At 32.6% G+C, this 20,194-nt stretch overlaps 1 protein-coding gene across 3 annotated transcripts in view; it reads left to right on the top strand.

Moving 5' to 3' along the window:
* ATRNL1 (attractin like 1) overlaps positions 1-20,194 on the top strand; it is a 579,923-nt gene that overhangs the window by 95,932 nt on the left and 463,797 nt on the right. For all 3 annotated transcript variants that reach the window (XM_081075162.1, XM_081075163.1, XM_081075164.1), the window contains exons 11-15: positions 8,376-8,460; positions 9,682-9,890; positions 10,896-11,014; positions 14,676-14,808; positions 18,421-18,602. In XM_081075162.1, coding sequence (XP_080931288.1) covers positions 8,376-8,460; positions 9,682-9,890; positions 10,896-11,014; positions 14,676-14,808; positions 18,421-18,602 — 728 coding nt within the window. The remainder of the gene's footprint in view (positions 1-8,375; positions 8,461-9,681; positions 9,891-10,895; positions 11,015-14,675; positions 14,809-18,420; positions 18,603-20,194) is intronic.

The following is a 20,194-nucleotide window of genomic DNA, read 5'->3' as shown; positions in this document are numbered from 1 at the left end:
CTTTTATATGAATGCAAACTGTTTTTGATCCTCTTTTCTGATGAGCAAAGGACACATTTGCCCCAAATGGCCATGTTGAGCTGCTCTAACCAAGATACACATCTTGCATGGTGCCTGCAATGGGTTACTACTAGGTAGAAGTCTATTACCATCCTCAGGCCCTGTTTAATTTGCAGGGGCCAGACTCGTGGTAGAAATGGAGATTTAGTGGGGTTTGTTATCTCGGTACTCTTTGGATTCTTTAGGGTAATACTAATTACTGCCACTCCCTCCCTCTGGGATGTGACATTATTTAAAAATTTTCTATATTATCCAGGGGTAGAGGATTTCACTTGAACTTTTCCAGTGTGATAGAGAAGTACCCAATGTGGGGTGGTTCCATTTGCCAAAGATGCGTATTCCAGTTACACGTCCAGGGCATGACCACTGCATGGATCTGTAGACACATTGACTCAGTTTGAACAGGACCTTGGCCAGGATGCCGTTAATTTCCTCATTGCCATCTATCTCTACTAAAAAGAGAGGCCATGGTGATACTTCATATCGACAGGTGTCCCTGTCGACTCAGACCTTGTGTCTAGTGGCACGTGAAATGTTTGTGTTGCCTTTTCCCCTAGACTAGCGTTACTAAATGAAAGGACGAGGGCTGCCTTTGAGGAACAACTAAGGGAACTATTACCGTATACACTTGATGTGGTATTGCACGGTCCTTCCTCCTGGGCCCCAGAATTTTAAATAAAGCAATGCTGGATTTCAAAACCGGTTCACGTCTGGAAATCGAGCAATAAATTGTGACTTTTTCTTGCAGCATCTACCATCAGACTCCTGATCACCCACCCTTGACTTCTGATGACATCAATTAGGTAGTAGCTTTGTTGGCTGCGTCTAGGGATGCTGTGTTCTGTTAGGCATCCCTATAATTCTCCAGGGGTCAGTCCCCTTGACTGACACTCCAACCGTGCTGCTTGTTACAGTAATTGACCTGTACTTAGATTGGATTCTGATGGCTAAGTGTCACGAGTTGGCTTCTGGTGTCCTATTATTTACATCATTGAGCTTGGTTCTATTACAGTTTGTCCTACCGTCCATTTTGGCCTCACGGTCTTAGTGATGCTTGTGTTTCTGTCACCGTCACCTTCTTCATGGTTTTAGGAGATGGCGTGAGCTCTGGCCCTTTCCATAGATTTAATGACCTGCTGGGTTTTCTGACATTATATCCGCTTAAAAATGCTTACATTGCTGTACTTTGAATCCCTGCCTTTACTCTTTGCTATGGCAGTTCTGGCATTTTGACCTTACTTAGCATGCACTGTGTTTTTCTGCGTTTCTAGGTGTCTTCTTTTTTTAGCGTTGTTGAGATATAATTGACAAGTAAAATTATAAGGTATTTAAAGTGTACATCGTGAAGATTTGATATATGTAGACATTGTAAAAGGATTCCCCCGTCTCGTTAATTAATACGTGTATCACCTCCCATGTTTGTTTATTTATTTATTTATTTTTAACTAATTAGTTAATTAATTATATTTTGGGTAACAACACTTAAGTTTTATGCTCTTAGCAAATTTCAATTATACAGTACAGTGTTTTCAACTGTAGTCACCATGTTATACATTAAATCCTCAGACCTTCTTCATTTTATGGCTGAAAGTTTGTACTCGTTAACCAACCCCTTCATATTTTCCCCACCCCCAGTCCCTGGCAATCACTTTTCTACCTTTAGTTTCTATGAGTTTGACTTTTTGTTTTAGATTTCACATATAAGTGATACCATATTAGTCTTGTTTCACTTAGCATAATGCCATAAAGGTCCATCCATGTTGTTTAAGCAATAAGATGTCTTTCCTTCTCATGGCTAAATAATATTTGAGTGTGTGTGTGTGTGTGTGTGTGTGTGTGTGTGTGTGTGTGATATTTATCCATTGACAGGCACTTAGGTTGTTTTCACATCTTGGCCATTGTGGATAGTGCTGTAATGAACATGGGAGTGTAGTATCTCTTTGAGATCCTGTTCCATTTCCTTTCATTATATACTCAAAGGTGGGATTATGGGATCATATGGTACTTCTATTTTAATTTTTTTGAGGAAGCTCTATACTGTTTTCCAAATTAACTGTACCAATTTACATTCCCAAGAACAGTGCACAAGGGTTCCCTTTACTCCCTGTCCTCACCAACACTTGTTACTTTTTTGTTTTTTGATAATGGCCATTCTAGCAGGTATGAATTGATATCTCATTGTGGTTTTGATTTGCATTTCCCCAATAATTAGTGACGTTGAGTATCTTTTCATGTACCTGTTAACCTTTTAGGTGTATTCTTTGGGAAAATGTCTATTCAGTTCCTCTTCTCATTTTTTTAAATCAGATTGTTTGTTTTTTTATTGCTATTGAATTGTATGAGTTCTTTATACATTTTTGGATATTGACCCCTTATCAGATATATGATTTTCAAATATTTTCTCCCATTCCATAGCTTGCCATTTCATTTTGTTGATGATTTCCTTTTCTGTGCATGAGAATAATCTTAATAGTGAATTCACATGATCTCCTGGGTTTCTTGTTAGGGCATAGATCCTCCATCTTGGGCATGTGCTTTTAAATCAATAAAATCTTTCTATGCCAATGTAAGATTCTGACTCCTTCAGCACCTAGTTCCAGTGTACTCCTCTAACGTCTGCCAATACATGCTGTCTACTAGGTCTGACTGACCCTTTCGGGTATAGTCCTTTTCCTTCCAGTAGTTCCATTTTATACCTGGCTGAGTTATTCTAAGCCAAATTGTAGGACCAGTGGGCAATAGGGAAGGTGTACGCAGATTCTGGCCTGGGGCACATCTTCCTGGAGAGAAACCTCTGTGTTGTGTTCCAGCAAGGCTGAGTACTGTCTCTTAGTAGGATGGACCATTTCTCCATTCCCAGATGACTCATGAAAATGTGGGAACTCAAAATTTGGGGAGATTTTTCAGGGGCAACAACTCAGATTTCCCCATTCTATGTGTCAAGGTCTCATTCTATTCCCATCAGGGCATTGTCTTTGGAATAGCAGATGTTCTTTAATTGGCAGCCTCTATATGTGACACTAGGTGGCCTTTGGCTTTCTCAGCCTTTCATTATTTTTTTTCTAGTGCTCAGTAGGGCTAAGCAGTAGATAGGCAATTCCACTGAATTAGTAGTTACCATTTCCCCCACAGTTTTCAAACATCTGATATTTCACATCTGCTAGAGTACTCCCTAAGTTTTAACACTTGGTGGCTGCCTTATGTCATCAGTGGTTTAAGTTTTAACAATTAATGGCCACCTTGTGCCAGGGATTCTCTGTGCTCCACCCACCACAGATAATGGGTTTTTTATTGCTGGCCTGGCAGTGTGTGATGCGGTTCCCAAACTTTATCTTGTTTCTTGTTTTCTTGTCCCACTCCTAGCACCAACTATAATAGTATGGATGCTCTGGGAAGCAGATTCTGAGATAGAGTTTAGTGTTTATGTTGTTCATTGGAGTACCCTTATGATAATGCCTTTGGAAGAGGTGGAGGGAGGAAGCAGGATTGGAAAAGGGAGAAATTGAATTGTAATGCTGGTCAGAGTACCTTAGTCAACCCCACAAGGATATCTGGAGATAAAATTGTCGGTCAGAATTGCCCTATGTTGGGCTGAAATGGCAAGGGCTTTAAAACCCCACATTGGTCAGCCACTGCATGTGATCATCTTGGAAAGATGTGTCCTTGGGTGAAGTGGCCTCTGCCACTAGGCAATTCCTGAGATGACTGTTCACTCCTAGCATCACGGACAATCATCCCTTGAGCAATGATCTTGGAGCACATGTCCATGTCCACAAATCTCCAAACTTTAGAAGTTTACTGTTCACTCGTGATACACGTCTAGTTGGTTGGAAGGGCAGATTTGTTCATTTTCATCACTTAGGGATGCAGGCTGAAATTGCCTTTTCCTTCATTGGTAATTAAATGGTTCCATCCAGAAATGGAAGTGTCACTATTGCTTACATTGCGTTGACGGAAACAAGTCATATTGTCACGTCCAACTTCTAGGGAGTGTGGGAGTATAATTGTACCATGGGTCTGAGGAAGAGAATTGGAATATTTGTTGAACAACAACAATGTCTACCACACTGTTGTACATCGAACTGAAGATAATGTCCTTCACCTCCTAGCACCACATAGGTTAAAAGGCAAAGAATTCCTAGCCGTAGAATTGTATTATTATTTGTCTGAATTAATTGCTTGTACGTATAATTAAATTTTTCTTACTGTACTGTAATATTTCTCTTCTGCAGAGACTTGTATGCTTTAAAAAAATACTATCTTTTTATTTTCCTGAAGTTAATGTTTATATCAAAAAGAATAGTTTGGTGTAGTGGGGCAGCGTCGAGTAGTAGTTAATACGATCTAGTTTTGACTACAGACTTTGACATTTAATGACTTTAAGGAACTCAAGCTAACCTCTACAGACTGTTTTCTTTTATATATATATATATATAAAAAACATGGCAACAAAAATATTTACTCCTTACGGTTGTTTTGAGAAATAGTACATAGCATTGATAAGCAATTAGCATATTATTTTTATTAGGTAAAAGTCATGACCACCTATATTAGGAAACTATTAAAAAGATTTTAAAAGGTTTTATGAGTTTTTCAGTTAATTTTATATAGTGTTATAATAATAATTTTTTTAAACATTTAACAATTTGAAGCAGCCTGTGCCTTTCATTTTTTTGAGCTCCCATAGCACTCTTTGTATATGTCTCTCTTAATAGTGGTCACACCCTATTGTTATTCCTTGAGGGCAGAAACTCAGTCTTAATTTATATTCATGACGTCATTGTGTCATTGGATCTTCGTTACATCTCAGTTGAATTACTTAAATGTTGATGATCTTTTTCCTACGTCTTACCTAAATCTATTGAATTTCATCTGTTTTCCTCCTGTTAGTTGAGAACACTTGAAGAATTCTTAGTTTCCCTTTCTTTAGATTGAAACAACCAAGTAAATTAGTGTTTTTATTCTTTGTCCTATTTTTTCAGGACATGGTGTTATGAAAACAGTATGGCTTGGAGAATATTCAGAAGATAACTCCCTGATCTTTAGCATGGTTACTAAGCTGAGATGTTCAGATATGCACCACGTATTATCTTAATAGAAACTCACTAAAATGCACAAAATCTGAAGCCAAATAAATGCTTTTGTGTTTTGAGCCTTGCTCATTTATGTTAGCTGTGTGATTTGAGCAGTAAGTATGTGGTCTAATCCATCAAATCCCACTATTTCACAACCCTGGACCAGTTCCCAGTACTCTCTTTCTTTGGGAGTTGAATTGGAGTTGCTTATCTCTCATGTACTTTTTTTCAAATTGGAGTTATTAATTATTCTGAAAACGGGGGTGCTTGTTGGCCTGAAGACAGAAAGTTCGATTAGAACAATTAGCAATTAAATCCCCATATGTTCTTCCTCAATTTTGTGCAGATGAGTATATGCCCTTTTTCTACTCCGCTGGAAGACAAAGTTTTACTCTTTGCAGTTACTCTTTGACCTAGGTACTTTTATGCTCAGAACATGGCAGAGGGTATAAGTACTATTTTGGAAACCGTGGGGTTACGATAAAGTATAAATAAGAATGAAAAGAATGTTGTTAGTCAGAGATATGGGGGAAAAAATGCTTTTTCTTTTTTTCATTTGTATCTACTTGAGAGGATGGATGGTAACTAAACTTATTGTGGTAATCTGTTCACAATATATGTAAGTCAAATCATTATGATATAATCAATAGTGTAAAAATTATGTAGGCTGCCAGATGGGTAACTGGACTTATCAGGGGGATCCCTTCATAGACTGTGTGGTTACCTGATCATTGTGCTGTACACCTGAGGCTGACGTAAAATAATATTGAATGTCAACTATAATTATATATAGTTGTGTATATATATATATATATATATATATATATATATATATATTCATTGGATGCAAAGTACAGCATAGGGAATATAGTCAATGGTATTGTAACAGCTATATACAATGTCAGGGGTAGTAGACTTGGGGGGTATCACTTTGTGAGGGTGTACATGACTAATTATTATGTTGTTTTGTACACCTGAAATGAATATAAAAAATAATAAAATTTAAAAAATCATTATGCTCTGTACCATAAACGTACACAATGCCACATATCAGTTATATCTCAATAAAACGGGGGGAAAAAGAGAAAGTTAAAAAAAGAAAAGAATTTGGAGTCAACATGTCTTACCCAAGCACAAAATTTCCAATCAGCTTTGTTGTGCCATTTCCACTCTTTACAGGTCACACCGGTACATTACATTCCTGTGACTTATTTATTACATAACTGGAATTTGTTGTACCTTTTAATCCCCTTCACTTATTTCACTCATCCTCCCATGCTCTGGCAACCATCAGTTCGTTCACTATGTCTATGAATCTGTTTCTGTTTCATTTTGTTTATTCATTTGTTTTGATTTTTTAATTTCACATATAAGTGAAAGCATTTAGTATTTATATTTCTCTGTCTGATTTAGTTCATTTAGCATAATAGCCTCTAGGTCCATCCATTTTGTCACAAATAGCAAGATTTCATTTTTAATAGTTTAATACTATTCCATTACATATATGAACATATGTGCATATCACATCTTTACCCATTCATCATCTGTCACTGGACACTTAGGTTGCTTCTGTACCTTGGCTATTGTAAATAATGCTGAGTGAACATAGGGGTGCAGATAACTTTTCAAATTAGTGTTTTCATTTTCTTTGGATAACTACCCAAAAGTGGAATAGCTGCATCATATGGTAGTTACATTTTTAATTTTTTGAGTAACTTCCATACTGTTTTCCATGGTGGCTGCACCAATTTACGTTCCCACCAAGAATGTACATGGGTTCTCTTTTCTCCACATGCTTGCCAACACTTGTTATTTGTTGTCTTTTTGATAATAGTCATTCTGACAGGTGTGAGGTGATATCTCTTTGTGGTTTGGATTCACATTTCCCTGATGATTAGTGATATTGAGTATTTTTTCATGTGTCTGTTTTCCATCTGTATGTTTTTATTGGAAAAATGTCTATTCAGATCCTCTGTCCATTTTAATTGAGTTGTTTGTTTTCATATTGACTTGCATGAGTTCTTTATATACTTTCAATGTTGACTCCTTATCAGATATATCATTTACAAATATCTCCTCCCATTTAATAGGTTACCTTTTTGTTTTGTTGGTTTCCTTCTGTATTCAAAACCTTTTTAATTTTACTGTGTCTCTCCAAAAAATAAGACCAGGTTTTATATTAATTTTTGCACCTAAGACGCATTAGGGCTTATGTTCAGGGGACGTCATCCTGAAAAATCATGCTAGGACTTATTTTTGGTTAGGTCTTATTTTCGGGGAAATATGGTATGTAGTCCCATTTATTTATTTATACTTATGTTGCCCTTGGCTGAGGAAATAGATTAAAAAAAATATTGCTAAGACCCATGTCAAAGAGTTTACTGCCTATCTTTTTTTCCTAGGAGTTATAGTTTCAGGTCTTACATTTAAGTGTTCAATTTATTTTAAATTAATTTTTGTATACGTTGTAAGAAAATGGTCCAATTTCATTCTTTTGTACATAGCTCTCCACTTTTCCTAACTTCATTTATTGAAGAGACTTCCCCCCATCATGTATTCTTGACTTCCTTGTCATAAATTAATTGACCATATAGGTATGGGTTTATTTCTGGGTTCTTTATTCTGTCCCATTGATCTGTTTTTGTGCCAGTCCATAATGTTTTGATTACTGTAGCCTTGTAGTATAGTTTGATATCAGGGAGTGTGGTACTTCCAGCTTTCGTCTTCTTTTGCAAGATTGCTTTAGCTATTCAGAGTCTCTTCTAGTTCCACACTTATATTTTATTTTGATGATTCTGTTTTTAGACATTTCTTCACTGAATATTATATATTCTATTTAATTTTGTATGCGTCTATGTAAAGTTTGATTTAGTGATTTAACTTTCTAATAGCATTGCCTAATACATGACATTTATGTATTTTGCTATGTGAACCTTGGTTTATTTAATTAAGATATGCCACTGAAGTCATTCTCCAATATAAAATATACCTAATTTATTTTCGTTCATTTCCTTTCTTCTTATACTCTTAAATTTGTTTGTGGGAATTTTAGGCAGAAATTGTTTTTATTTAAGGAATAATGCTAGTTGAATTATAGTACTGAACTGTAGGTCATGAAAAATTAATGAAAAGCTTCTGATTGTTCATTCGGTATTGCATCTTTAATGTGGCCTGTTTTATAGTATTTGTCTTAATTTTGTCTTTTATTTCATTTTCTGTTTTGCTGTTTTCTTTTTCTAGCTTGTGATGAATGGAAAATATTACCAAAACCAAATCTTCATAGAGATGTCAACAGATTTGGCCACTCTGCAGTTGTCATTAATGGGTAAAAGAAATAACATTTATTAGTTTTACTCTCTGCATATTCTGTTATTCTGTTAAAAATTATTGTTTGTACTTAATGGGATTGGACTTTATGCATCCCCACTCTACTGTGGAATACTTTTTGGTTTGTTAACCATATCCTTCATTCTTTCTGTTTAAATATATTTAAAGGGTAAGACAGTAGTCAAAGGAAAGGTGCTGAAATAAAATCTTAGATACTTTTTAAAAAGTCAGCCTGTCTACATTCGTTTTTCCAGAGATTAAACTGAAGTGATAGAAAGGCTAGCCCCATATTTATATAAAGGAGAACAAGGAAAGTGAGAAGAATTATATTTCATTTTAATTCTGTCAGTAACTAAATGCAGGATTTTCGACAAGTCTCTTAACCTCTCTGTACTTTAATGTCCTTAAATCCATTGGGGATTTGGACTATGTGATCATTAAGTTACTTACCACCTTTAAGTTAATATGATTTTTCTATTTCTATAGCAAAAATTTGGTAATGTGGAGTCAAGTGACAGTAAAAATATGCTAGTTCATTAACTTAAAATGTGGACATGTTTATAAGTTCATTTTATTACCATTTTATTCTAGTTATGTGAAAAAATCTCCAATATGATAGTAAAAGCAGATAGAAATTAACTACAGTGAAGTTGTGTAACTGAAATCAGTTGGCTTTCAAAATAGTACTAAATGAAATTCAGAGTGTAAGCTTATAACTTCTAGGCTTTTCTGTTGAAAAATTGTTTGGTTGATTTTTCTTTTACTTCTCTTAAATAGTAAAAGGTATTATTGAAGCATTTTCTGATCTTTTCCATTTATTATATAAATAATTACACTGTTTTGAGGTGTAATTTTTTTGGCACTGGTAGTATTAATTTGGTAATTGTCTGGGCTTTTCTTTTCAAATTGAAATTTTGAAAATCTTTTTGATTATTGTACTCTTTAAAATTTTTTTAAGGGGATAATAAAACACTATAAGAAGAACTTTGTATCTAATTTCTAATTCTGTGTCTGTTTTCAAAAATTATAATTTTAAATAGCAATTCTAAAGTGTATCTTATAATCCACATATAGCTATTATCTATTTCTTAAAAAATTTGTTTCCCACCTTGATAAAATGATGTAAAACATATATTTAAATTTATTTTTAAAATAAATACATTAGGCAGAGACTTCTCTTAATATTGTTTCTTAAGATTCTTGTTTTGCTTTTCACTAGGTCTATGTATATATTTGGAGGATTTTCTAGTGTACTCCTGAATGATATCCTTGTATACAAGCCTCCAAATTGCAAGGCTTTCAGAGATGAAGAAGTTTGTAAAAATGCTGGTCCAGGAATAAAATGTATTTGGAATAAAAATTACTGTGAATCTTGGGAATCTGGGAATATGAATAATATTCTTAGAGCAAAGTGCCCACCTAAAACAGGTAAAAATTGTTTTTTCTTTTCCCTCTATCTGGCACAAAACTATTCTTGGCTAGAAGTAGAAATTCATTCTGCTCATAAGAATTGCCTTAGTAGCTTTCAGAAATTAAAAATTCATAATCCTTTAATTAGGATTCTAGTGTTTGAACGAGGCAGCAATTAATATTTAATATTCTTACTATTTTTAGTATTTATTTAAAAAATTGGTATGTAATAGTACATGTCAATATTTTGTACATAACATGGTCATGTATATGGGTTGTTTTCCTATGTAAGTAAAACATGTTTTTAAGTGATCCTTTCTAGAAATAATGTGTGATTCAAAGAAATAAAATGAAGTGATTTATTCTGCCTTTGGTAGTTTTCTTTTCTTCCTGAATTATTGCCAAGTCAGACCACGAAGTTAAAACTTTTTTATAATTTTGATGGCTAATGTTCTATTTAATATTTCTTAGGAAATATTGAATAAATAAATCAAACTTATGAAAAATTACTAGTAAATATTTATTTATGAATGAATTAGCAGGATAAAAATTGTTCAGTTTTCTGTAAGTGCGTGGGCATTTGTACATGTTCAGTGCCGCAATTACCAAATAGATTTTTAAGTTTTGCTAATCAAAGTAACTCAGATGTCTCTAAATATCCTTTATGAGGAATGATAAATGATAAGTGTTTGTTATAATGTTTTCTTTTAGTTGAACAATAATATGTTCTGTTCACTAAATTATCTGTGAAGCTTTTCCTCTTTCCAAGTGTACATTTTAAATGGCTGTAACATCCCACTAGATTCAGTAATTAAGATGAGGGTAAGATGTATCTAAATTCTGTAAACAACTAAACAACAAAGTGACTTTATATTGAAGAACTTATTTTGATATGGATGGTCATATTTATGGTTTAAAAATTTCTTAGTGATTCTTAAACAGATGTTAAAAAATGTGTGATTTAAGAAGTGTGACATTTTCTTTTTCATCCTGATGTGTTTCTATCTTGCATTTGTATTATAGCTGCTTCTGATGACAGATGTTACAGATATGCAGATTGTGCCAGCTGTACTGCCAATACAAATGGGTGCCAATGGTGTGATGACAAGAAATGCATTTCAGCAAATAGTAACTGCAGTATGGTTAGTACTTATGGGTAAATGGTGATGTAGTTAGCATTGCTGCTCTGTAATCATTATCATTTATTAACACTGTAAAAAATAGTACTTAACACATCAAGACATTTAGAAAACATGTAGAGAATCACTCAGTTTTTGGTATGTTATTAATTCCGTCTGTAGATTGTTACTCAAATTTGTCAGTGTAGAATCCATTTTGAATCCAGTAACTTTTACTTCTTTTCACGATGAGACTGGGAAAATTCTTACAAAACAGATTTTTAAATAAGTATATAAGTATAAACACTGTCTTCCGTGCTGACGGAAATAGGATCGTACAGTAAGTATTGGAATCATTTCCAGGGGACGCTTGTCAGACACGCATTAATAGTGGCGTGGTCTAGTGTTTTGTTTATATACTTTGTGTTACTTTAACCTGAGGTATCGACAGTGGTGGTTTCCTTTTTATCTGTCTTGAGATCAGTGGTCCTCAACAAGAGGCAGTTGAGTACCCCAAGGGACATTTGGCGATGTATGTAGACGTTTTTGGTTGTGGTGACCGTGAGTCTGGTAGGGAGAGGCCGGGGATGCTGTGACACATCCTGCAGTGTGTGAATAGCCCTCTTACGAGAAATAATTATCTGGCTCAAAGTGCCAATGGTGATGATGCTGAGAAACCCAACTGTAGGTAGACTGTGGAAGACATTGTGAAATTAGTATTTATGGTAGGTGAAAATGGATTAAGAGCAGTAAAAAATTTAAGTAGGTAGTAAAACAAATCCCATGCTTTTTTAGAAGATGTCAACAAATTGAAAGAAAATTCTTAAAAGTATTAAAAATGTATTTAATACGATTACATTTTTGGTTTTTGGGGCTATAGCTTAAGTAACTAAATAATGTACATACAGATTTTCAACTAAGTATAACATACATGAATTTTTCTGACTTTTGTTAATCCGAAGTATCCATTGTTTTTCAAGACAGCAGGCAGAGAGTTAAAAGGTAAAGAAGAGGGAGTTTGAAAATTAAGTAAAAAACTTGCATTATGTCATCTAAAAATTTTCTCTAGTAACCAATCATATTTCAAACTATTAAGTTTTATGATTCTATGCTAAAATAATATTCAAAACTTAAAATGGAGGAAAATGTTCAGTTATTGACTCATCAGATTGAACCATTTTGCTTTCATACATACTATGTTAGTATATAGTTTTCAGTGGTATAAGTTGCTTTAATAATAATGTATACTTCAATTTTATTTGTTTTAATGTTAATATGACATAACTCTTCTTTGAAAATTTGAATTGCCTTTTTATACTTGCATTAATATTCATCTAATGAGACTTAAAGTAACTAATGTGGAAATCGGAGTGGAGAAAGTGAAATGAAGCATGGGAGGAATAAGGGACTAAAATAGAGAATGTTATTAGATAAAAATTGAAAGCAGATTTTATTTAAAGCTTTATTGGATAACCCAGAGTTCATTTGTGTTTAGACACTTAAACTGAGTGAAAATACACATATCTAAAAAATTGTTATATAAATTGCTATCAAGTACTCAGCTTATAAAGTGGTTTTTATTTTGCTTTATATTTTATTTTTGATAATGATGTGTTAAAAAGGAAATCAGTGGGTGAGATAGTATAAGTGAGCAGATGGTACTCACTTGTAATTTAGACTTTGATTTAATATGTCTTTTAGACAGTTTTATCACAATGTCTGGTAATTAAGCTAAACCAAATGCTAATGGGTACAGAAAGGTCTATGAGATTTTAGTGTAAATGATGTCCTTTGATATCCTATTTCATTATTTAGTTATATGTACTGCAAGTTGCATATTTTGTGCTCTAATAGCTCAGATAACCTGCTTACTTCTCACAGATTTTCATTTTAAATTTACATCTAAATATGTTAGAGTGAAGATCAGTAGAGTAATGGTTAGTCTTCATCGTCTATTTACTACTATACATCTGGTTCATTAGGCCAAAAAATGCGAGCCATGTTTCAGAATAACTGTCAGCTTTCTTCCATAATTAGTTAAATTGGCCCTGTGTGTAACTGAAATATAGTTTCATCTATTGTACTGGTTCAGTACCAATAGATAACTATCGTATTCTTAATGAATAGCAGTATAGTTATTTGGATGATGGCTTGAATGATACCATTGTTATTCCAAGGGCTAGCGTTAAGCTGTCATTCTTTCTCTCATTCTAAGATGTTGTTCAGCCATTCTCTTGTTGTTATAGGTTATTCTAATTGTCAGATGATTCAAGTAAATTTGCTCCTCTTCAATTAGATGCAAATGTTTGGAACTGTACTCTAATGATCATATAGAATAATATTAACACTTATGTGTTGTATGAAAGCAAAAAGCTATGAATCAGAAAAAATAGCAATAAGAAAGTTAATATGTTTCTAATGAAAATGTGACGGTTCAATAAGTGTCACAAAATAATCTGAGATATAAAAAAGTTCATCTTTTGTGATTTTCTAGGATGGATAAAGAGAAACAGTATCTATATACTTTTAATCTGTTACCTGGTATTGTGATTTGCTCTAAAGAATTAGCATTTGTGGAATGGAGATGACGGCAATGTATTTTATGTAGGAAGGTATAGTAGGTTATAAATAAGTATTTGATGAGTGACATTTAAAGTATCTAAGAAGATAAAAATTGCTTCAACTGTTTTTATACGTGGGATAGTTATAGCTAAATTTTAACTGTTTGTTGACTGAAAAGAAATATTTAGCTCCCTTATATGAGAAAGCCTGAGGTAAGCATTTCCACCTATAGAGGGAAAAAAGGTTGAAGTGAGGCCCAGAGTGCAGCATTAAGTCCTGACGGATTTTTTTCAAAGAGTCATAGGAAGAACTGAACCAAAAATTTTAGTGCCTGATTTTCACAAGGCAGGTTTTATCGTAGATATTGATAATATTATGTGAAATATCTGAACGTGGGTATATGTAGGGAACTACTACCAAAGTCCCTCTATTGCCTGTTTTTTATCCCCTTTTTGACCTTTACTTGTGATTGCTGGACTTAGTTTTGAACTATGATTACATCTGGTTGTTGGACTGATCAAGATGTAATTTTGGCAGGTTGTTTATAGCCTAGATAAAGGCAATGTGACAAATACATACAGGAGAAACATCAATTAACCAAAACCATTATTTAGTGTCGGTGGAAATAAAATTAATCTGAGTTATTGGGAAAATGATTTATCATTTTAGATTGTATTAGATTTTGATAAAGCATCTCTTTAATTTTTATTACTTATTATTTCTACTTCATTCCCAGGGACTTGCATGATAGTTTTATTATGACTAAAATTATTTCATGTGATCATTAAGAGAATTGACTTTGTGCATTAGCTTTTTTTTATTGAATTGGAAGCCTGTTACAAAATTTAGTAGAAAAGGTTTTCTTTAGATAGTTTCTGTTTCAAATCGCGTAATTTGCTCATTTTTTTTTTTCTGATAAGGACACATTCTAATTCCAAGAACTGTGGTTTAAAGAAATGAATAAAGAGATTCTGATTCTCTCAGAATCAAAAGATGTACAACTGGATTTGGGGTTAGAAATCTGTATTTTAAAATTCACCAGTGATTTATATATACACTGACGTTGAAGAATCATTGCTGTACAAAGGTGAAAAATAACATGTGTTATGTTTTAACATTCTAGTCTGTAAAAAACTACACCAAATGTCATGTGAGAAATGAGCAGATTTGTAACAAACTTACCAGCTGTAAAAGCTGTTCACTAAACTTGAATTGCCAGTGGGATCAGCGACAACAAGAATGCCAGGCTTTACCAGGTAACAATTTCAATTTGGTAAATTAGTTTTATAGTCCACAGATGTATACAATTATAGTAAAGGGCGTTTAGTAAGAACATTTCATTTTATGAAATTTAATCAACAGCGAATAAACAATAATGCTGAAATTATAATAGTGTTTCTACAAGAAAAGTTGATGTTTGCTTCCAATTCTCTTAAGATGTTCAAAGTTTTTTGTATTATCCTATTGACTTGATCAGAATCCTTCTCAATTTTACAAAAGTAGATCTTAACCTAGTAAATAAATAGTCCTCAGTCTGATAGCCAGATGGAACAAATGCTAACATTTTGATATATTTAATTTTTTAAAATGCCCTTTATTTTTTTAATTCCAGGAACTATTTTTTATTGAGTGCTATTTTGTCATAAATTGTAACCTTTATAAAAAGTATTATATGGCTTAGTCATCTAAGTTTTGTAAATGAGAGCAAAGCTCGTTTTAAAAAGCAATTTCAGTTTATTTTTTACAGTTCACACTGTTCTTAGTAGACCTTAACTATTCTTCTTTTTAAATATAAAACAGAAAAATCAGAAAATTGAAAAGTAATATACATATTTAACCAGTTCCATCTTCTTTTTATACAGGTAAACTGAGAGACACACACTGGTTAAATGACTTGCTCAAAGTAGCATGCCTTGTAAACGGGAGACATAACTTTTAACTGAGTGTTCTCTCTCCCTTCAGTTTTTAGCCTTTTTCTATTTTTTTTTTTGTCATAGTGAAATTTCTTAACTTATGTAATTAGAGAAAGCATTGGAAAATTTAATCACAGGCTTTATGTTTTTCTTATAAGTTTGATTTAATTAAATAAAAATTAGATTGCCTTTAAAAGTACCATTAAGGTTGAAAATATTCAAATTAGGAATTTTGTTTATATGTTGACCTTTAAAGCTCATTTTTTGCATGTGTGTTCACTTTGAGTAAATTAAGAATATATTAATGCAGTAGGCTAAGAGTATTAATAATGAAATGACAATGAACTTGAAAATATTATTGATTTCTGAGTTGTTAAACTCTAAAGTCAACACATAGAGCAGTGAAAATATCGACAAAGTCTCGTAAGAAAGACAGAGTAAATTCTGGACCAATGTATGATATGACTGGAAGAACGTATAAAGGAAGATTACTTCAATAAGAAGTGGATTTGGTAACCAGTGAAAGTTTTGAAAAATAACAGTAAAGTTATATTTGATAGGACCTACCTACTCATTGTCCAGAAAAAAAAATTTGGTTTGGTATAAGGGACCCACTTGACCAGGCTATTATTGTGGAGATAATAAATACAATATAATAAATATAATATAATATTATCTTATGCACTAACTTCCCTTTTTCTGTGTTCATATTTACTAAGCAATCAAGTAGGTATATTTATAGTTTGGTTTCCATGTAGCTTCTCTGAAGGAAGTGAATTCTCTAAATGGAGGGCCCAGTCTATAGCAGTTGCACTTTTCTATGAAAATTTGTGAATTGCATTTTTTAATACACTTGGCAATTTGAATTTGTTTACTAAACTCATCAAAAAATTAACTACTATCCTTTTACCCCTAAAGCTGAGCCGATGCACAATACTCCAAAAGCCTAAAACATCGAAACATTTGATTCTGTGGTATAATTTAGTTTATTCTCAAAGGCCCATACATTTTTATTATTTATACCATTTGTCAACAAAGTACTTTTGGTCTCATAAATAAAGAAAAGGGGACTGGCCTCCTCCCAAAATAAATAAATACAAATAAATCTAAATCCTTCCTTGATCTAGTAATGTAAGAAAAAGCCAAAATTTAATAAAAATTTTGTACTGTTTCCTTAAAGTGATTTGGCTTTTCAGATTCTAGATGACAAGGAAGAGCCTGAAAGTAAAAACAAAGGTGTTTTAAACAATCTTATTGAATAATAATTGCAGTTGATTGATGGATTACTATGTTCCAGGCATATCCATGGTATCCATTTTAATCCTTGTTAAAGGAAAGGAGTCTCCTGTTCATGGACCCAGTGGGTCCATGAGGTCAAAACTAATAACACTAATGTTATTTGCTTTTTTTAATTCTCATTTTGTTATGGGTTCACTGTGGAGTTTTCCAAAGGCTGAGTGATATATGATTCCAATTGATTGAATGAGAAGCAGATATGAGAATACAATTGTCTTATATTAAACCAACATTGAAGAGATTTGCACAAGTGTAAAACAATGCCACACTTTTCACTATTTTGTTTTTTGTTTTGAAGATTATAATTGAAAAAAATATGCTATTTATTTTAAGTTGTAATGTTCCCCCAACATTTTATTATGAAAAATTTCAAACATATATTAATAGGAAAATGGAAAGACTATTAGAGAAGACATCCAATACCCACACCCTAGATTCTACAGTGAACATTTTACTCTGTTTTATCCTTGATATTTCTGTCTATCCATTCTTTTATTCATTCATCGGTACATCCTAATGTTTTGATGCCAGGGGCCTAACTTGAACTATTAGCCGCTGTCTCTCGGAGAGAATTTGATGATGCATCTCCTTCGGGCCTGAATATAGCATGAAGGGGCAAGATACTGGAAGAGTGTATTTGTAATAGATTTTTAAATTATAATTTTAAATGAATAAATAAATACTTCTTTAAATGATCAGTTTTAATTTTTATGTGGTCAAAGCCAATATATATAAAATGCATAAAGAAAAGATCTGTGGGGTCCTCAATAATTTTTAAGAGTTAAAAGAGTCTTAGAGCAAAATGTTTGTGAACAACTGCTTTACAACAGTTCCATCAAGGTGACACTAACACACCTAAGGCCAAAAGGGCAGAAGACCCAGATATGTTTAGTATGATATGGAAACTAAAATGTAGTCCAAATTTATAGATCTCTGTGTTAATGAAACACTGCATTATTACTTAACGCACACTAGAGCATAACTTTATAATGTATTTATGTTTGTGTTTTAGAAATAGATGCTAGTTTAAGTTTAACTTGGACTCTCAGGATAAACCACTGTAACTGCATAGTGTGTTTATATTTTAGAAAGACCTGAATAGCTGTATAAAAATAAACGTTAGAAAGCAAAGATTATAGCTTCTTATCTAAACATGAATGAAATGAGAATTCTCTCTCCACAGTTATAATGAAAGAATCAAAGAACCCAATGTATATCAGAATAGTACACCTGGGCTATGGAAATTAGATTTGGAGGACAAGTAGCTACACTTGTAGGAGTAACTTTAAAATTGCTTTCGTTATATGCTGGTTACTTTTCTATCAGAGTGATCTCGTATTATGTAATTGGACCTTGGGATGTAAATATAGTAGTGATTTTACTTGTTGAGATATCATATGCCAGTACACTAGATTTGCAGGTTTATAGAGCCATAGTTTAACTTATGTTTAAGAATTAAAGAAAAAATTAAGACTTTATATTTCTATGTCCTACAAAACTATTAGATAATATTTTAGTATATTATATTGATATATTTAAATATCTTATTATTAAAATTATTTAAACAAATACAGAAGTTATATTTAGAATTCTCAAATAAATGAAGAAATACACATGCTTTTTGGTAATCTAAAAACAATTTTTTTTTTTTTTGAATAGCTCATCTTTGTGGAGAAGGATGGAATCATGTTGGTGATGCTTGTCTTAGAATCAATTCCAGTAGAGAAAGCTATGACAACGCAAAGCTTTATTGCTACAATCTTAGTGGAAATCTTGCTTCATTAACAACCTCAAAAGAAGTAGAATTTGTTCTGGATGAAATACAGAAGTATACGCAACAGGTAACAACTATACTTATTTATATTATGGAAATATGCTGATAGTCCTATAGTTATTGGTAATAATTTTGTTTTTTAATGCATTGTTTTTACTAAATCTTGGAAGTAAAAGTAGAACTTATTTACAGAGTGAACTGGCAGAGGACTCATTCTGGGTGTATATTTAGTAATAAGGTTTTCTAAATTACTCATCTCCTATTTTGCGCTGTAAACCACTGCATTATCTTACCAGGAACTCATCTAATATGAATGAATATACTTAAAAAACATGGCAATAATTTAAGAATTCATTTTGAAGTGTAACGACTTCATAACTTGAAAAATCGCTCTTAATGAAAATACTAGACCAACACATTGGCTATATTTGTATAGATGTATATTTTGTGTGTGTGTGTGTGTGTGTGTGTATTGTGAATTAAGTTTTTGAATTATGCTATTTTTCTAGGTATCGGTTTGCTGGAAATAATATACTAATGGTTAGTAGGTCTAAAACCAATTTTTAAAGTATATGGAAGATATTGAAGTATACAGAACTGGGAAACAGTTTCAATTTTCTAGACAGCTGTTTTATGGAAAACATTTCCATAGAAAATGGAATATTTCATTGAAAATGGCATCAAAATATCATTTTGTAAGAAATTTCCAAGAGGAATTTACGCTTTTCTATAGTTGGGATGTTAAATATAGTCAACTTTTAAGAATGCATTAAAGAAGAGATTTGGAAATAATTTACTAAATCTAGTTTTGAAATACCTTATTTAGTCCATATACTTACTTGAAATGCCCTGAGGGCATTTTTTTTTAAATTGAGGTCTAATTGACATATTAGTTTCAGATGTACAACATAATGATTTGATATTTGGCGTATATATTGTGAAATGGTCACCACAATAAGTCTGGTTAACATTCATCAGTAAACGTAGTTACAAAAAAAACCACCATTTTTTCTTGTGATGATGAGTTTTAAGATCTACTCTCTTAGCAACTTTCAAATATACAATTACAGAATTATTAACATCACCGTGCTATACATTACATCTCCATGACTTATTTATTTTATAATAGGATGTTTGTACCTTTTGATCCAGCTTCACCCATTTTGCCCACCCTCCATCCCCTGCCACTGGTAAACACCAGTCTGTTTTTCTCTGTGTCTATGAGCTTGTCTTTTTTTCTTTTTTTAAGATTCCACATGTAAGTGAGATAACATTTATCTTTCTCTGTCTGACTTATTTCACTTTGAAATAATTTATTAAATCTAGTTAATTGGAGAGCTACCAGCCTTATGGCTGAAAGATAAGATGTATGTGGTGTCATGTAGGAGAAACCTTTCGATTTTTTTAGTAGTTTAGAAAAATGTGATAAGGTATACTTGTAAACTTTTACTCTTAGTCACATGAGCATACAACATAAGATCTGTTTATATTCTTGTGATACCAGGAGCTTCATTTCCTTAATTATAAAATTTCGAGACAATTTCCAATGAACATTTGAAAATTAGTTCTACTAAATATGTATCACTTATAAAGAGCTTATAATTGGTAAATCCACACTCTTTGAGTTATATACATAATATTTGGCATTAGGGCTTTATT

This window comes from Rhinolophus hipposideros (genome assembly GCF_964194185.1).
Source record: "Rhinolophus hipposideros genome assembly, chromosome: 15".
NCBI lineage: Eukaryota > Metazoa > Chordata > Mammalia > Chiroptera > Rhinolophidae > Rhinolophus > Rhinolophus hipposideros.
The sequence above is the reverse complement of the archived record's forward strand: the minus strand, read 5'-3'. Positions and strand labels throughout refer to the sequence as shown.